The 18,255-nt window shown below is 49.3% G+C and overlaps 1 protein-coding gene and 1 long non-coding RNA gene across 12 annotated transcripts; one reads left to right on the forward strand and one right to left on the reverse strand.

The window, feature by feature from the left end:
• Positions 1–1,931: 1,931 nt before the first annotated feature.
• On the reverse strand, positions 1,932–18,079 carry AFMID (arylformamidase). 11 transcript variants are annotated; one of them, XR_005652162.1, is made up of 13 exons: positions 17,945–18,079; positions 16,279–16,369; positions 9,219–9,323; positions 9,064–9,112; positions 7,944–8,029; positions 7,785–7,857; positions 7,500–7,597; positions 7,122–7,200; positions 6,874–7,015; positions 6,592–6,696; positions 6,330–6,475; positions 5,252–6,005; positions 4,734–5,134 (listed from the first exon to the last, which is right to left on the reverse strand). XR_005652162.1 is itself a non-coding variant. In XM_039859765.1 (12 exons), the coding sequence occupies exons 2-12, from the start codon at positions 17,231–17,233 to the stop codon at positions 2,485–2,487; spliced, it is 954 nt and encodes a 317-aa protein (XP_039715699.1). In that variant the 5' UTR covers positions 17,234–17,295; positions 17,945–18,060; the 3' UTR covers positions 1,932–2,484. The 11 variants fall into 11 exon arrangements, 7 of the variants coding, with proteins under 7 accessions (XP_039715699.1, XP_039715698.1, XP_039715703.1 ...); XM_039859765.1 differs by lacking the exons at positions 4,734–5,134; positions 5,252–6,005; positions 6,330–6,475 and adding exons at positions 1,932–2,607; positions 17,231–17,295 and having other exon boundaries at positions 17,945–18,060; XR_005652163.1 differs by lacking the exon at positions 6,330–6,475.
• Positions 13,450–15,585, forward strand: LOC120600301 (uncharacterized). The gene is made up of 2 exons (XR_005652172.1): positions 13,450–13,722; positions 13,753–15,585. It is a non-coding gene; the product is annotated as an uncharacterized LOC120600301 (long non-coding RNA).
• Positions 18,080–18,255: the final 176 nt, after the last annotated feature.

Consider the following 18,255-nt stretch of genomic DNA (forward strand, 5'->3'; position numbering starts at 1 on the left):
GGGTGATGACAGCTTCTCATTGGAAAACACTGAGCTGCAGTGTTTTCCTTTGGCCGGCCTTGTTGCTAGGCAAGAAGAAAATCTTCCCTCCCTGCGGAGATGCAAGATTAGTCTTTTCTGCTTGGGGTGATTGACAAGTGCTAGAGAGTGAGAGCTCCCTCAGCAGGCCTTCCTGACTCCAACTTTACTTGAGGTTTCCTTATTAATTTTTCACTGAGCAGATCTAAAACCTGGCTTGTCCATCACCCACCCAAGGTCTCCAGCACTCCAGCTGGCTCGTATGGTGACAAAGTCTGTGTTTACTGAGCCCTTACTTTGTATTCATTCATTCAGTGAGTACTTATTGATTTATCGATGAACATAAAACCACTACTGTTCCAAGTCCAAATGACCCAGCAGAAAATAAGTCAGGCGAGGTCCCCTTGCGTGACACCTCAGGCACCATGGTAGTAGCACATCACATGCAGGAAATCATTTTACTGCTTATGTAGAGAGTCAGAGTCCTAAGTCTGTGCCCGTGGGCCACAGACGGGAGTGATGATCTGACTGGCATTTTCCTTCCGTTTCTTCCAGTAGGTCAAGTTACCTGGCCTCTGTGAGCCTCAGTTTCCTCAGATGTAAATGGGAACTTGATCACTAAGAGCCGTGATACTTCCAGCTGACCCTCCTGGCTGACACACATGTGTGCAATCATGCTGGTAAGATAAACATCTGAAAGAAGGGTTGCTGTACAACCAACCCACCCTCTCAATCATCAAAGCATAAAGGGTTTGCTCTGCCATCTTCTCCAGTGGATGTGACCCTGATTCTTTAATCCAGGCTATTTTAATCAGATTTTTGCCAATATGATATTCATTGAAAAAATATATCTTCTGGAACAAACTCCAAGAAGCAAACGCATTTCTGTTTTTCATTTCCTATTTGGCACAAATAAATTTCAGCTTTTTTTCCATTTAAATGTTTATTTTACTGGAAACTTCAGATGCTTAGGTCTTTTCCATAAGATTTTAAAAAGTTATTCTTACTTGTATATTTATCACATACAAGAGCAACATATAACATTGATAAGATTTATTATAAAGTTAGCATATTTTATAACATTGTATATGCAGAGAAATCTCAGCATTTGAGGCTTTGGTTACTTTCCGTTTCTGTGGTATTTGGAATGTCTGCATTTTTTCTAGATCATTCTTTTTATTAAATTTTACATATATGAGCAATTGTATGTGGCAAAATATACATAGCATAAAATGTGCCATTTTAACCACTTATAAGTGTGTAGTTCGGCGACATTAAGACCAGTTTTGTGCGACCATCACCACCGTGCATCTCCAGAACGTTTTCATTTTCCCAAACTGAAACTCTACTCACAAAACACTAACTCCCCATTTTCCATTATATTGTGTAAATAATATTTAATTCCTAGATTAGCCTTCAGCTATATCAAATTTTACCAGCTATATCAAATTTTACCAGTAACAGCTTCTGTCGTTTTGAACTTTCTACATTATTTCTGCCAAGTTTGTGTTGTCTTGGGCCCAATTTTTAACCTCTAAATTTAGTAGCTGAAAAAAACCTTGAAACTTATATCTGTTTAAATAAGACATTTACCATGAGCAATTTCAACCATTGTCAAATTTTGTTTTGTTCGTTTCTACCGGTAATAGTCATTATGAATTGGATAAGAAGCTGGTAGCTTGGATTTATTTCTCAGCTTAATTCAAGAGAGAATCGTGAAAAGCAATTTTGTGAAACAGAATGGGGAGAGAAAATGAGGGAGAGGAAAACACACAGAGACTAACAAAGAGACCCACGCAGAGGGGGAGGCTGTGTTGGTTCTGTTGGTTGCTAAATCCTCGGGGTCAAAGGTCTCCCTGATAAGCATGAGGAGGTCAGGACCACTTTCTCTGATGCCTGCGAATCGTCCCACAGCACCGCCGTCATGTCCAACATTCTGATCTTTGCCCATTTGAGAATACGAAGCAGCATGTGCCAGTTTGAAGTTGAATCTATTTAAAAGGAAGGCTGAGCACCTCTTCTCAGGTTTACTGGTCACTTAGATTTATTTTCCGTGAACTGCCCATTCATGCCTTGCCCACTTTTCTGGTGGGTTCCTGAGATTTTTCCTATTGGCCAGTGAGAGTTCGTATACATTTGTCACATCTAAATTTTTTATGCAGTCCTATTTATCACTCATCTACTTTCTGGCTTTTGTTTTCTGTTTCCTGTCAGCGTCTGTTGTTTTGTTAATTTTGCTATCCAGAGAAAGCCTTGTTCTACTCTAAGATGATTTATAAAGATATTCATTGATGATTTGTTCTGATTTTGGCTTTTATGTTGAAGACTTGACCCTCCAGAAATAGATTGATGGAAGGTAGGTGGAAAGGGTTCCGATCCATTTTCCAAGATCGGGCCGGGTGCCCCCGCGGTTTGTGTCATAAGCGGCTGTGCACACTGGGTTGGAATCAGCACCTTTCTCACATACTAAGCTCCCCTATTTGCCGGGACCGAGCTCTGCAGCCCCGTTCTGTTCGTGGATCTGTCTGCCTGTTCCTGCTCCAGCCAGATGCTCTCATGGATGAGTAAATGGAGACCCAGAGCCGAGGTCTGGAAAAGACAGGGAGTCAGGGATGGAGACCCAGGCTCCAGGATCAGATGTGTGTGCAGGTCGTGATTGCTAGGAGATCAAAGAAGGTTGGCACCCTGCCCTGCTCACAAAGTCAGGAAATAGTGCTTTATAGGCCTTTGGTGCCATGCGGAAGACTCCAGATGAGCTCGAAAAGCAAGGGGACAGGGAAAAGGAGGAAGGAAGGAGCTCTAAGTCCCAGGCCTAAGGATAAGGCTGACCGCCGGACCTGGGTGTTCTGGACAACTGCCTTCTGGGGAAGGGGCACGGGCAGAGCAGGGCTACCATGATGGCAAACCTACAGGAGAGCAGGGAACGACCAGGGCAAAGAAGGTGCCCCAGCAGGAGTAAATCCTGCAGCCTATTGGGGGGAAAAAACTATGCGTCCTGAGCCTGTGGCAGAACAGGGTGTTCCGGTCACTTCCCGAGCCACGGGACTGGGCAGATGGCAGAACGCGAGGCCTCAGCAGCCCTCCAGCCTCACGCGGGCCTGCGGGTGTCTGTTCTTTCAATATCACAGTTACTGGATAACTTTATTTTACCATTTTAAATTAAAGTCGCAAGAACAGTACAAGGAATACCCTTTGCCCAGATTTTCTAACTGGTTTACATTTGGCCTGTTTGTCATTCTCCTTTTCTCTCTCTCTCCATACGTGCGTGTGTGTCACATACACGTACATGTATGTATATTTTTACCTGACCCATCTAAGTGTTAGTTGAACGCATCCTGCTTCTTTACCTCTAAATATTTCATTCTCTCACCTTATCACAGAACAAGTGTCAAAATGAGGAAAATTCACATTGATCGGTTATCTAATTCACAGCCTATTTTTAAGGAGACTTTCATAGTCAATTAAAATATTTATAGTAATATAAAAATTTATATTAGGTAAAAGGAAGAAAATTAAAATTACCCACAGTTTCACCCTGTAGGTTAACTGCTGTTAACTCGTATCCATCTTTTTCCTATCTAGACATTATGCGTAGAACGTCATAGGCCCGTATCTCCGTGTCTATATATATCCTTAAATGAAGAGTCACGCAGCAATGACACACTTTCATTCCGTCCCTTGCTTACCTTAAGGCATTTTGCCTTAAAAGGCCATAACCTAAGGGAGCAATTCTCAACCCAGCTTTGGTGACCAGGGGTTCCTGCCAGCAGCCCAAGTTGTCCCACAGGAATGTCACAATATTAAATGAAGTCCTACAGTTTGTGAGCCATGTGTGTCCCTTAAAAATCTAGAACGGATTCAAATTACATCCATACTATCATTCTCATTTGCCTGCATCCTAAAGGCTTTTTGAATATTTTAATGTTTCAAATTACAGGCTACAGCTAAATACTCATTACATTCGTATCCTAAAAGATTCGAAGAATCCAGAAGAAGCCAATACTCCGCTCCCGGGTTCCCAGCTCCACTTCCCCACCCAAGGCGTTAGGTGTGGGTCCTCCCTGACCTTGTCTGTTCACACATGCGTGAGCATGCTCAGAAACACGGAGTTTGGTGAGTGTATATTAGCTAACGTCACCGAGATGGTACTGTATCATTGGGCATCTTGCTTTTGTCGGGTAATTCTATGTCTTGGAGATTTCCCAAGTGGTGAAATAGATCTCTTTCCAATGGCCACATAGTGGTCAGATGTACTTATTCTTTACTGATGAATATTTAGGCTAGTTCCTGTTTTGCTATAAGCAATCATTCTTGAACTGCTAGCTATTCGGAGTGTGGGGGGTCGGCGGGGGGGGTAGTGGGTGGTGGATGGCTCCTTGGGAATTGTATACACCCCTGGCGGGGAGGGACAGAGGAAGCTTGCCTCCTGTGCATGTCGTTGTCCCGTCACAGTCAAGGTGTTAGCCTGAGCCTAACACCCCAGGCTTTCAGAGACAGACCCAAATATCAGGTGTCGCCCACAACAGAATGGACAACGGAATGAAGCAAAAGATAGAACAAAAACGAGTTTAGGATTCTCTAACAAAAGGGTCTGCAAACTTTTCTGAAAAGAATCAGATAGTAAATATTTTAGCTTAATCTCCGATACGACTTCCTAATTCTGCCGTTGTAGCTCAAAAGCCACCACAGGTGATTCGTAAATGAATGAACATGGCTGAACTCCAATCAAACTTTAATATGGATGCTGAAATTTGAATTTTATATAGGTTTTCCATGTCATAAAATAATATTTCTTTCCAGTTCGTGCTCAACTGTTTTAAAAGGCTTGCGGGCAGCAAGCCGGAGGGAAATGTATGTACGGTTAGGAGCTGTCATTTTTTGATCGAAGCCACTCGATCCAAGCCAGGGCACGGTTGTGGAGCCCAGAGCGATTGGAAGAGTGGACCCTTGCCAGGGCGGGTGGACAAACCGAGGCGCAACCGGCCACCAAGGAAGCAGCGGCTGGCGGGAGGGGGAAGGAGCAGTCAGGCTCCCTGGAGAAGCTTCACAAGTCGGGTGCACGCCAGCTGGGATTCAGGGGCCGTCAGTACTTCTGGAAGATCGTTTTCAAAATAATCTGCAGCAGAATGAAAAGACAGGAAAGACCCAGAATTGGAGAGGCTCTTGTAAGGATCTCTCAGGGAATCTGATTAAAGCAGCAGGCTGCATCAGTGCGCATGGAAGTGTAACTTACAAGTCCCTTCCCACGGCCCGCCGGAAATGTTCTAAAAAAGCTCCAACTTCGCCGGATGTACCTCCCACCTGCTGCCCGTTTGTGTATGACCTGTGAGCCATGACAGGCCTTGCGTTTTTCAATGGTGGAAAAAAATTCCAAAAAGAATATTATTTTGCGACATATAAAAATTATATAAAATTCAGATTTCAGCATTCGTAAATGAAGGTTTATTGGAGCCCGGCCACGTCCATTCATTTACGAATTGTCTGTGGTGGCTTTGAGTGAGGATGGCTGAGTTGAGTAGTTAGTTGTGTCAGAGACCGAAAGGCCCCCAAAAGCCACAATAGTTATTTCCTAGGTTTTTCAAGAGATGTCATTGATGGTGGTTTGTTTTTCCTCGAGTTAAAAAAAATAATACATGTTCCCTGTAGAAAAAGCAGAACTGGATTCCCAAAATGCACCTGTAATACCACAGGTCGTGGTTTTTTTCATATGCGCACATGTGCCTCTGAGGGGCTAGCCAGCCAAGCGTTTAAAACTTGGATAGGCTGACTCAGCTGTCTCTTCCATCTTTGTTCTCGCATCTGAATCAACTTGACACGTCCTAACTAATTTTCACACACTTCACGTCGTTGTCAGATTATACGGTGATTCAACCTCATTGGACATTCAGGCTATTTCCAAGTTTCGAACATTAATTAAGCGCTGGCTATTTCTATTTCTCCGAAAATGGTCTCTTATCCTTTGTCCATTTTTCCTACTTACTGCAGTTCTTAAAGAGAAATAAAAACTGTTATTACTGACGTGAAAGGGCTCTTTATGTCATAAGGGTATTAACGACGTGAATTCAACCCCTGCTGAGGTGGCAGCTGATTAGAAAGTCAAGCTAATCCAATCCCCCCTTGCCCAGAAAGAAAAAGAAAAAAAGTAGTAACTACATCTGCCGGGTCTGTGGCACATATTTTTCCCAGTCTATCCTTTGGCTGTTAAAAGGATTTTCCAGATTAAGATTGTAATAGAATCCATCCACCCTTTCCCATACGGAGTTGGCTTTGCTTTTATGCTGAGACACAGACAGGTTAATACTTTCCCATACCTGCCTCTCCCCATCCACGGCCCCATGTAGATCCCACTCGTGTGTCCAAAACTAGTCTCTGCAGACCACCCGGGGCTATTTGGGAGGGACCTGAACTACAGGAAGCAAGCGTGGCCCTCTGTTTCCGCTGTCACGTCCCCAACCTCCTGGATGCCGGAAAAAACAGCAAGGTGGTTGCTCCATGGCCCCTGCCTGCCCAGCTCTCCTTAGATGTAGGCGCTGCAGTGACACCCATCCTCCAAGGCGAAGGGACGCGCCTCACCTGAGTGAGCACGTAGTCCTTCTGAGTTAGTTTCCAAATGATTTCAAAGTGATCCACGTCGTGGAGTTCTTCGAACGAGGCTTTCCACCCTCCTCGGAGCAGTGTCTGGGTGCGACAGTGGGGAGGGACTGTGTCTTGGACTGTGTCTGGCATGGAGCAGGTGTTCACTAAATGTTGAATAAATGACTGATGGTCCTGGGATCCATTTTGGTGACATAAAGGGGGACATAATGGGGTCACACGATGCTCAACCTCCAGCCAAAATCAGGGTGCTCGAGGTACCTGATAAAACTCTCTGGACTGCCGGTGGAATTCGGGGGCGTCGTGTTGGCCCACAATCACCAGTATGGGGTAGGCCGCATCCACAGGCTGCTTCGGGGCCACCTCCAGGCGCCGCTGCGGGCTGTTTCTCTGAGCATCCTCCCTGGCACGGGGTGGGGCTGGGTCAGGACAGAGAGAAGCCTCTGCCTCACCCCGGCCCTCCTCGAAGGGTCCAGGCCAGCAGGCGGGGGGAGGCGAGAGTGACTCACGGGGTCATGAGGAGCGGGGCATTCAAAGGAGTGTGCACAATGGGCTCCGGGTCGTAGATCCCACTGACCAGGAAAAAGCCTATGAAGGTGAAGAACAGAGGGCCAGGTGGCAAGTGGGGCCGACGTCCTAACGTCCGGCCGGACCAGGCCCCACACACGTGCCAGGTGGACGAGATGGGGTCAGCCCAGGCCCCAGGGCCAGAGGGACGAGACCAGGGGAGGGAACAGAAAACAAGCAGGGCACGCCCTGTTCACAGGGCTCAAAGCCCCCAGCTCGAGCCACTGACGGCTGTTGGGACGTCTAGCAACTAGTGTGGATCCTAAGGCCCAGTGGGGGAGGGGGAAGGCTGCCAGCCAGGCTGTGGTCCCTGTGGAAACCTCTGAGGTTGGGTGTGACTCCGTGTTCAGTCCAGTTGGCCAGGAGCATCATGGCGGCCAGGTGGGCCCCCGCTGAGTGTCCGCACAGGTAAATCCCCCTGGGATGGGTCAGAGCAGAGAGCCAGATTTGTACTGTTTGCCCACAGCGTCGGGCCTGTATCAAGGAGACCCAGTTTGCCCTCTGCTCCATAGGCCAGAAGGGCAGCTCGTCTACACGAGGGGCTAGACCCGCTGCCCTCCCACCCAGCACCGTGTGACGGAAGGCAACACCGAGGGAGTGCCCACTCGTTGCACGGATACCGCCTCTGGACAGACGCGATGCTACGGGTCACCTGGTCTACCATGTGGTCCAGGGTGCCTGCACAGGGGGCGTAAGGCTCCGTCAGGGGCTCTCCCCCGTCTAGAGCCCGCTGGCCCCCAAACCCGCAGTAACGCCGTACTTACCTTTGGGGGCAATGTCATAAGCCAGTATCACCACGGCTACTCCCTGTGCTGTGAGCTGGTCGACCATGAAGGCCGATGTGTCTTTACTGCAGACAGAGACAAAGGTCACGATGTGGCCGGCACAGGGCTTTTGTGTCCTGTCCACCCAGCACACCCCCTCCCTCTGCCGCACGTGGTACGGAGCAGATCATAGGCTCTGTCCTCGCCACGTTACATGCCAGCTATGGGGCCCTGGAGACTTTCTAAGCCTGGTTCCCTCGTCTGTAAAACAGAGACGATTATGCTTTCTCTAAGGGCACTGGCTTTCGAGAACTGAAGCAGATCAGACATGTAGAGAGTGTCACCGGCAGAGCATAAAGGTGCAACAAATCTATCATTCTCATGACAGCTCGAGGGTGGGAGCTGTCCCCTCTCACATTGGTCACCCCCTCAGTAAGATCCCAGGGAGCACAGTGTCCCCGAAGGTCCCAAATGCCCCTCTGCTTATCTTGGAGTGACCATCTGTCTCCATTTTCCCAGGCCTTTCCTTCTTTTTACTACCAAAAGGCCCATCCCAGCAACCTGAGACGCTGTCACCGCGGCTTTCCCTAACTCGAGAGAGGACTGAACACGCTTCTCGCCAGGTACATGGGTCGCATAGTGTCCCCCCGGAATCTATGTCCACATCCTGATCCCCAGTACCTTCGAATGCGACCTTATTTTGAAATAGGGGTATGCCTGTGTGATTAAGACTCTTGAGATCATCCTGGATTTAGGACGGGCCCTAAATCCAACAACTGGGGACAGAATAAGAGAAAGCAGAGGGAGATTGGAGACACAGACACACGAGGCCACGTGAAGATGAATGCTGAGTTTTGAGTGATGCGGCCGCAAACCAAGGAAGACGCAGAAGCACCCGCAGCTGGAGAGGCAAGAGCCAGAGCCCTCAAGCCTTCGGAGGGGGCGTGGCCTTCGGAGGGGCGTGGCCCTGCCGGCACCTCAATTTCAGCCTTTCAGCCTCGGAACAACAGTGAGAGCATCGATTCCTGCTGTCGTTGTCCCCGTTTTTGGCGATTTGCTGCAGCAGCCCCGGGGAAAGTCAACCGAATTTCTCTCCAGTCCGCCAGAGGTCCCCACTCACCTTCCGTTCTGCCAGTACCCGCCGTGAATGAACGTGAAGAAAGGCAGCGCTGTTAAGAGCACAGGGCATGAGGGCTGAGGCCGAGCTCCCAGCCGAGCTCCCAGCCGAGCCCCCAGCCGAGCCCGGCCGTGGGGCTGCCAGCCCCCTCCGCGCACCTCCAGATGCGTCCTTGGGAAAGTAAATGTCCAGTTTGTCCCCTTCGCCGTCTCCGTAGGGGACATCCAGCAGGCTCCTCGTGGTGGCCCGGGCCGTCTTGGTGGCTGTTTCGGAAACGAACAAGTCCCTGTCAGTGCAACCTCGGGCACAGCAATCCCCGTGTTATTTCGGAAGGCGCCTTTTTGCTAAAAGCCCCTTCGGGTTGAGGGCTCAGCTCCAGCTGTCAGGGCTTCCCCGAGCCCTGGGTTCTGGGTTCTGAAATGCTCCACATGCGTGTGATTACAGAGGCCAGGCTGGCCGATCCAGTGGGCCCAACGCTACCTGCCGACTCCTGCCTGTAAGGGAGCTCGTTTTGATGGTGACTTTTGTGTTACATTGCGCTACGTGTTCTGGAAAGTAGAAACTTTTCCAGGCATTTGGAAAAACAACCTTCTAGGGAAACAAGATATAAACTCGCTTGAAATAAATAGATAAGAAAACAATATAAATTTGTAATCGAGTGCCATGATGGGAGAGAAAATTGGCTAAGACTTGAGCTGGAAGAAAGGAGGAAGGGTATTGAAAGGTATTGTAAATACTGTGTATAAAAAAACCATACGCAAGGTGTGGGGGTCGGAGGGGACCCCGTATGTCCATGTGGCAGTAAAGAATGCCCACCGAAGTCTCTGCCAACAATTCTGAACTCCAAGCAGCTTAGCTCCCCGCAACACCGGGTGCTGGAGAGAGTGTAAACTGGTAAGCTCTTCTGGAGGGCAACTTGGAAATACGTATCAAAGGCCAAGAAGATCATATTCTTCGATGCATAATCCACATATTTATTATAAAAATAATCAGAAATATTCCCAAGGACTTGTTTTAAAGATGCGCACAGTAACAACTACATTCCTACCAATAAGTACTTCAAATGGCAAAGAGTTAATGCTCCAAATAAAAAAGATAGAGCGGATGAATAGAAAGGAAAACAAGACCCCTACGTGGTGTCTTTAAGAGACTCACTTCAGATTAAGACACACACAGACTAAAAGGAAGGGGATGGGAAAAGATATTGCTTGGGTGGACCTAGAAGGTGTTTAAGTCAGACAGAGAAAAATAAACACTATATGATTTCACTTACGTGCGGAATCTAAGGAATAAAAAGAACAAACTAATCAAAAACAGATGCACAAATATAGTGGACAATTTGGTGACGGGCAGAGGGAAGGGGAGTTTGGGGGCTGGGAGAATGGGGCGAAGGGTTAAAGAAGTACAAATGAGTAGCTGATGGGGTCACGGGGATGGGGAGCACGGCAGAGGGAAAGCAGTCAGCATTAATATGATGGCTGGGTGGAGGGCCAGGGGAGGGAGGGAGCGATTGGGGGAATCGTTCTATGAACTATACAGATGTCTAACCGATGTACTGTACACTTGACACTAATTAAAATTAAAAGAATAAATAAAAGATGCCCATAGTAATGCTATTTATAATAGCAAAACATTGGTCCTAGCCTCAGCGACCTGTAATAGAAGACTGGCTGAATACACTACGGTTTATCCCACACCTCTGCTTCACTGTGTATCCCAGCATTCCTCAACCCCGATATATTTTTCATCTTCCTTACTGTCTGTCCGTCACAAGGGCTTGGCTTGGCCCACCTCTGTATACCCAGGACCTGATACATGGTAATCACTTAAAAGAAAATTCTATGAAAAAGAAAAAAAGAATTGTGTAAATAAATATTTCAATAAGCAGCACCGGGTCAATGGAATATCCAAATGAAGGGAAAAAAGTGTCTTGATCCTTATCTCACGCCGTACCAGGTCAATTCCAGACGGACAACAGTTTTACATGTGACAAACAAGACAACTAAGCTTTTAGAAAAGAAAATCGGAGGTCTCCATGACCTTAAACTAGGCAAAGAGGGCGTAAAAAGGACCCCAAATGCTCTAACGGAAAAGGAAAAACTGAAAAGCATATCGCGATGTAAAAGAGTGAAAACCGTTACCATACGGCGCGGTCGGGTCGATCTTGCTGATACTGAGGACCCTTGGGAAGAGACCTGCAATTGGACACGTGCTCCTGGAGGCCCCCAGGACCCCACCTCGTGGGCGCAGTGGGCCCCCAAAGAAAGCCGTGCTATCCTGGGCTGGGTGACTCTGCACCTCCAGCAGGGGCAGACTGGGTAGGAGAAGATAGTTTGTATAAACTGTGTTTCCTCGGTGCACATAAAACTGTTAGAAGGGGCTGTCTGCATTCCAGCTGGGCTGCTTAAAGCCAAGAGGAACAAAAAATGATGGTAGATGCCAAATTTCCCATGTGCCAAAGCCAAGTGAAGCAGTTGCATAATCAAGTTTGCTATCACTGACCCCTGTCCTTGGAATAAGGGGACAAGGCCAGGGGAGGCTGCGTTTTGTGGGTCCCCAGCCCCGCTCCCATGGTGGGGTGGAGGGAGATGTCTCATCTCCTAAATCTTCAAGTGACCAACTGTCCAGAGAGCCTGACATGTGACTTCTGCAAGGGTCTAACCACCAGAACACAGTAGGCTCCATGTGTCCACACGTCACACTGAGCATAGACCGCTCTACAGGACACGCTTAATGGAATCGATCTATTAGCAAATAGATAAGTTTCAATTCATTAGAACCCCAGGAGACTTTGTTAAGTGAATCAAATATGTTGCATTTATGATTCTAAGCTGAAGTGTTTCTCAAGAATTTAATCACACTTTGTACACTGTGTTCAAATGTTTAAAGGAACTTAATCTGTGAAGGTTACAAGTTAACTGAGCATCAGTTTAAAAAATAACTGAAAGACATTAATTCTTCCTATGAAGAAATAATACGTTTATATGGTTAAAAAAAATACACAAGAGGCTTTTCAGCAAATGTTCCCTCCCCTCTCATCCCCTGGTCCCCTGCAGAGGTGGCCGCTGCCATCAACACAGAATCCCCCTGCCTTTATCCAAATGACAGCATATTCAATACATTTCTGCCCTACCCATTTCACTTAAGATTTCTTGGAGAGCCTTCCAAATCAGCACACAGAACTTCCTCATTCTTTTCTCTCTTAAAAAACAGTTACTTACATTCCATCCTATGACTGTGCATTGATCTATTTAACTAGTCACAGCAGTTGCTTGGGACAAACAAACCACATCCCGACCATCGGGAAGTTCTCCTGGCTCTCCTTCCCCCCGAATCCTGAGTTTCTTCCCCACCGCCACTGAGGCCTCTGTGGATCCCCTTCGCTTCTCCCCTGGAAGCGGCGACAGCTCCTCACAGCTCTCCGGCTTCCGCCAGATGCCCTACGGCCCAGGCGTGAGCCTGTTACACCTTGCACACCACCCATAGATCCTGGGTTCAGATCCGCTGGATTCCTGTCTTAGCCGCGGCAGCCTTCGCGAACACCAGAGTGGGAGGCTCAGATGACAGACATTTCTGTCTCACAGTTCTGGAGACGGGAAGGCCAAGGCCTAACAGGTGTCTGGTGGGGACCCTGTCTTTGGTTGCAGGTGGCGCTTTCTCCCTGTGTGCTCATGTGGCCTATTCTTTGTGCATGTGGAGCTCTGTCCCTTTGTGGGGAGGTGAGCTCTCTGATGTCTCTTCTCATAATCCACCCCCCACCCCAGGGCCAGGGTCCCACCCTATGACCTTATGTAGCCTTGATAACTGCCTTAGAGGCCCCATCTGCAAATACAGCCACATAGGGGACCGGGCTCCCACACTCCCTCAATGGCCCTGGGGCCCTGCAAAATCACCTCTGTCTGCTGGCCTTCTCCAGGGGGCTGGCCTTGACCGTCCTGACACCCCTCCTCTGCCACGCCCCCCACCGGCTCCCTATCCTTCTTCACAGCACTGCCCTTCTATTAGACACTCACTCACTCCTTATGGTCACTGTCTGTCACCCCTCCCCCACTTTGAATCACGATGCATGGGCGAGGGGTTGTCTATTTGGCTTACTGGTGACCTGTGCACCTATGTGAGTTACCAGCACGTGTCAGGCATCCAGTGAATACTTGCAGAATGGATTAAGACCTCATGAACTGACGATCCTCTGCTGAGAGTCACCTGGGCTGGGCCGTCACAGACAACTCTGCTGTGAATAGCCTTGCACACACATTATTACACCGGCGTGCAAGGTTCTCTAGGAAGCGCGCTCAGTGGAATTTCTGAGTCGAAAGTGTATGCATTTGTTATTCTGAGGCCACTGCCTGTCCGCGGGGCTTTCCCCTCCCACCAGCACGGTATGAAAGTTTCAACAAGGTCATCGGTCATCAGTCATCGAGGTTTGTCCAAAGACAGCAGTATAATCAATACAGGGGTTCCTCAAGTGAGCGACGGGGCTTCTGTTGTGCCCAAACAGACAAGGCCTAAACTGAATTGGGATTAAGACCAAGCAGGAGCAGGCATTCGTTAGCCTGCAACGAGTCGCTCCCACGGGGATCACAAAACTCAACCCGACCCTGAGAAGGAGATGGCCTCTCTCCAGGAGGTGGCCCAGCAGTGGATGCAGGGACAGAGAATGAGGTGACGCGCGGCCTCGCCCCAGAGCATGAGTCCCCAAGGGTCGGAAGACGGGAGGGCTTCAATGAATAGACCTCATCACAACCTTCCTTTTATGAGAAAGCAAAAACTGGGCAACTATCATTTACAACCAAGTGTTAAAACCCCTACAGACAGAAGCTCCAGGCCCTAGAAACCAGGTCCACGGACCCAGCTGAGCCCTGGGCTGGAGGGACTGGGGGAAATGGGGCCGGAACTCCTAGAGACCAATGCAAGCATGGGGCCAGGAGACCTGCCGCAGCCATGGAGGGCTAAAGACAGAGGGCTGATTCCTGCAGCGGCAGCCATCCCGTCAGCCCCCAGCTGGCAAACGACGGGGGGCGGAGTCATCGATGACTTTATTTTTAAAACCCTTTTGGGTAAGCCTGTGCTCCTTGTATACTAAGAAAACAACGGTTCCCTAAAATAGCCAACCACAGATGGTGCCCAGTGGCACGGTTCGTAGACACTGGAAGCTCTGCACTGTCTGCCGTGGGTCCACCATGAGCTAAGTACCTAAGGTGACACCAAGCATTTAGAATACGTGCAGTTTGGTAGAACGACTTTGTCTGTTGAATGTCATAGTAAGAACTCCTGAGCAAAAACTTGTACACGAATGTTCATCGTGGCACTATTCACAATTGTCAAAATGTGGAACCAGCCCCAATGCCTATCAACGAATGAATGGATAAACAAAATATGGGATGTCCGTACGATGGAATATCATTCGGACATAAAAAGGGACGGAGTGCTGACATGGGCTAGGACCTGGATGGACCTCCAAAACAGCACGCCAAGGGCAAGGAGCCAGATACAAAAGGCCACGTGTGTGGGATCCCATTTCTACGAAATGTCCAGAACAGGCACATCCGCAGAGACGGCCAGGGCTTAGGTGCCAGGGGCTGGGGGTAGGGGGAGTGACGACTTAATGGGTAGAGGGGGTTTCCTTAGCGAATGACGAAGATGTTTTGGAACTAGGGATGATGGTTGCGCAACACTGTGAATGCCCTAAACGCGACTGAAGTGTTAAAATGATTAAAATGGTAAATTTTATGTTATGCGTATTTGCCACGATAAAACGAAAGTGGGTCTTATATTTTATGTGCCTTTGTTTTCTTCCTCTCTCTTTTCTGGTGCAATCTGGTAGCCCATAGCCCATGAAAGCTCGTGAAAAGCAAGAGGGGCCGTGGGAGACCTGCGTCAGTCGCAGAGGCTGTCAATCATGAGGCCACACCCATCTCACTGGCGATTGGTCCTCCGGGGGGAGAGGCGTGGCCTGGGGGCTGGGAGTTGGGAACTCAGGTGAGCGGATGAAGCTCGCAGAGGCGGAGCGGTCGGACTGCAGTTCAGTGTAAGTGTTTTTACTGAGAGTCTTGGTAACATAAGTTTAAAAACCATTAATGGAGGAAACAGTTTTAAAACCTCCCTCAGCTCTCTGCCCATGCTCACCCAGCAGGCCCTGTGCGCCCTGCCTGAAGGAGGCCAGCCCTTAAACGTGATCTACTCATTAGAAGAAACCACCACCCGCGCGGCAAGGTCGATGCTGTAAGAGTGAATACGAGTCAAAAATAAGAGAAATAATTTAATTCCCCCTGGTGCCAAAGGAAAAGAGAGCTTGCCTCCCTCCCTCAGAGCAGTTATCTTAGGGGACTGTGCAATCGGTAAATCCTTCCTCTACCCCTTGGAGATGCATGTAGATATTTTTAAAAGCTAAACAAATCTCCAGCCGGTTTTATAACCTAGGGGTGTTTTTCTCAAGGACCTGGGAGCCATCTCTTTGAAATGCAATCTGGAGACACAGGGCAGAGATGGACACTTCACTAGCTTACAGGATCCCAGGCCCTGATTTCTTTAAAGAAAAAAAGCCTTCACTGCTTTGTATAAATAGCAGCGATACCCCACGTGGGCGGTGTTTCTTCACTCCGCCTCCCTGTACCGCTGGGGCATGTGGTCTTAAGGACACGCTTGGCAGAGCAGGAAGGGAGGGGAGCATGGTTGACCCGGGCCCTCCTGCCTTCTACAGTTCTGCAGCGAGGACTCCCTGGCGCCTGCACCTGAGTGTGCTGGCTGGAAAATTACTGCTTGGCTATCGCCCATGGGGACGTAGGTCATCGCCATGGGAACGTAACATTCTAACAATAAACTTTCTGCTTCTGTGTCCCCGCTTGCACAACCGACCTGTGGGTTGGCAGTAAAAAGAAGAAAAATAGACTTGCGTGTTCAAACAGGATGAAGAATGGGGTTTAGGGCTTAAAAACCCTGTACCTCTGCATTTCGGGGCTGCTTAATTTGGGGTCTGTGTACCCCGGGCAGACCCAGCTGGCTGAATAAAGAGTGTATTTCCTATAACTCACTGATTTCTGGTGGTCCGTGTATCTATCGGGGGCTGGCGGCTACAACATGAGCCCACCCTTACGCAATGCCTGGGCTACGGTAATGGCCTTGAACTGGGACTGTGCACTCCGCCCCTCCCCCGGCATTCTGAAACCACCGCCACATGCTGAAGTCCACTAAAAGAGGTCACGGAGAGGTCCCCAATACCGTCGTCTCCCATCTGTGAGTAGGTCCTCAGGGCTTCCTCTGCTCCCAGCCTGAGGATCCATTTGCTGGGCAGGTACTGAGTCTCCAGCTCCTGTGGGACAGACACATGCTCCTTCAGACCTTTGTCCTCTGTGGAGTGTGGTCCCTCCCCTCTACATGCCTGGAGGCTCCTCTCTGCCTTGAGAAGCTCCCTCCTCGATCTCTCAGGCTCTTACAGATGCCCTCAGCTTCCTTCAAGCCCCTCCAGTCTCCAGCCTGACAATCCATCCCCACTCACCCCTCTCGCCCCGCCCCCTCCAGCCAATTAATTAGGTGCTTCCGCTATAACATCGCAGACGCTCTCAGATCTAGGGTCTAGAGTGACAGCCATGCCTTTAGTGGACAGCCATAAAGGGGAGACGAGGTCCTGTAAGTGTGTCTCGATTAATGACACCATGAGCATCACTCCTACAGCAGCTAAGATCACGGGAGGCCAGGGAGCTGGGGCGGCCGCCGCAGAGAGTGACGTGGAGCTGATCTTCCCTGAGAGGGTTCTGACTGCAGGAAGACACAGCACAATTGAAGGCACAGAGGTGACGAGGAAGGACTGGAAGGTCAGTTTGGAAATGTTGACGAGCTGGGGAGCTGGGGAGCTGGGACTGGAGGACGGGGGATCTTGGCTGTCAGGCAAAGATGTTCAGTTCAAACTTAATGCAGAAAGTAACAAGAAACTGAGTTAGCAAGAAAGGGCTCAAAGGTGGGAGTGGGGAATTTAAAGACAGGCCTCATGGCGAGCCGTCGGGCTCTGGAGTCAGATGGGCTGAGTGCCATCCAAGCTCCTTCACTTAAAGGCTGTTTTACTGTTGGAAGCTTACTTACAGTCTCTGGGGCTCAGTTCCCTCATCTATACAATGGGCATAACAGCCTCACAAGGGTCAAAGACAATAAGGCATGTAAATGAAGTAAAGCTAACCATTCAAACGAGGGTTATCTCCTCTTCCTGTTGAACAGGGATCTTTGGATCTGTGCAGTCTGTACCTGTAAACGTTATTACTTGTAGTATGGCACACTGTGTGACTGCTATAATATTTATTGCTATTATTTTTGATAACGATATTGCAATAGATTTCTGAGAGTCCTCTGATATTGCTAGGGGTGTATGTGTGTGTGACAGAGACAGACAGAAAATGAGATTTCTTAGGGGCCAGTATCTATAACCTCCAACAGATTCTCAGATGTGTCCATGACCAGAAAAAGAACCACTGCCTACAATGCAGGAGAACTATAAATTATAACTGAATGATAATCATAATAAGTGCTTGCCCTATGTTGTTTCTAACCCTCATAACCACCCCTAGGTAAACACCGGCCTTTCCGCAACCTTCAGCGTCTGGCACGTCCTCCATACACACTGCATAACTTCAGACGCAGGTGGGGACTTCAGCCCCAACTCCTGTGGGTTTATGGAGATTAACATAGCCAGGGCTTCGATTTTCTCTACCCTTACGATCAGGCTCACAAAAGACTGCCTGCGATGACAACGCGGTGCTAAAGCCTTCGGGGACCGGCACACAGTAGGCGCTCAAAGACTACCACAGTAGAGCGTTTCTAAGCTTCGTTCTTAGAAATTCCACCTTATCTCTAAGCTATAGTCCTCAGCCCCAGCCACTCTCCGCAATCCTCCTACCTCTTTAGACATCTTCTTCCAGGGAGCCTCGCCCTTGCCGCACTCACGGGGTCCCGCCATCCCGCGGTCTACAACCAGACGTGCAACAGCCCCCGCGTACTTATAGTGGGCGATGGGGCGGGGCGAGGCTCGGGCCAGGCCCCGCCCCGGAAGCCCCGCCCACCGCCGGCGGCTCTGGCGCCTTGAGCCGAGTGCGCGCGCCAGGGGGCGGGGCGAGAGCGAGATCTCCCGCCAGCTGCACGGCTGCGCGGTGATTGACGGAGGGACGGTGGCGCCGGCGGCGCCGGCGGCGCCGGCTCCCGATTGGCCAG

The sequence above is a fragment of the Pteropus medius genome, unplaced genomic scaffold (genome assembly GCF_902729225.1).
Source record: "Pteropus medius unplaced genomic scaffold, Ma_sr-lr_union100, whole genome shotgun sequence".
Lineage (NCBI taxonomy): Eukaryota > Metazoa > Chordata > Mammalia > Chiroptera > Pteropodidae > Pteropus > Pteropus medius.

Coding starts and splice junctions, on each gene's coding strand:
- AFMID (XM_039859764.1), bottom strand. CDS start 18,004: ATGGCGGGACCCCGTGAGTGCGGCAAGGGCGAGGCTCCCTGGAAGAAG. Junction 16,370..17,944: donor GGAAGAAGATGTCTAAAGAG/GTAGGAGGATTG, acceptor TCTGTCCCACAG/GAGCTGGAGACTCAGTACCT. Junction 6,697..6,873: donor AGTCCAGAGAGTTTTATCAG/GTACCTCGAGCA, acceptor TGTCGCACCCAG/ACACTGCTCCGAGGAGGGTG.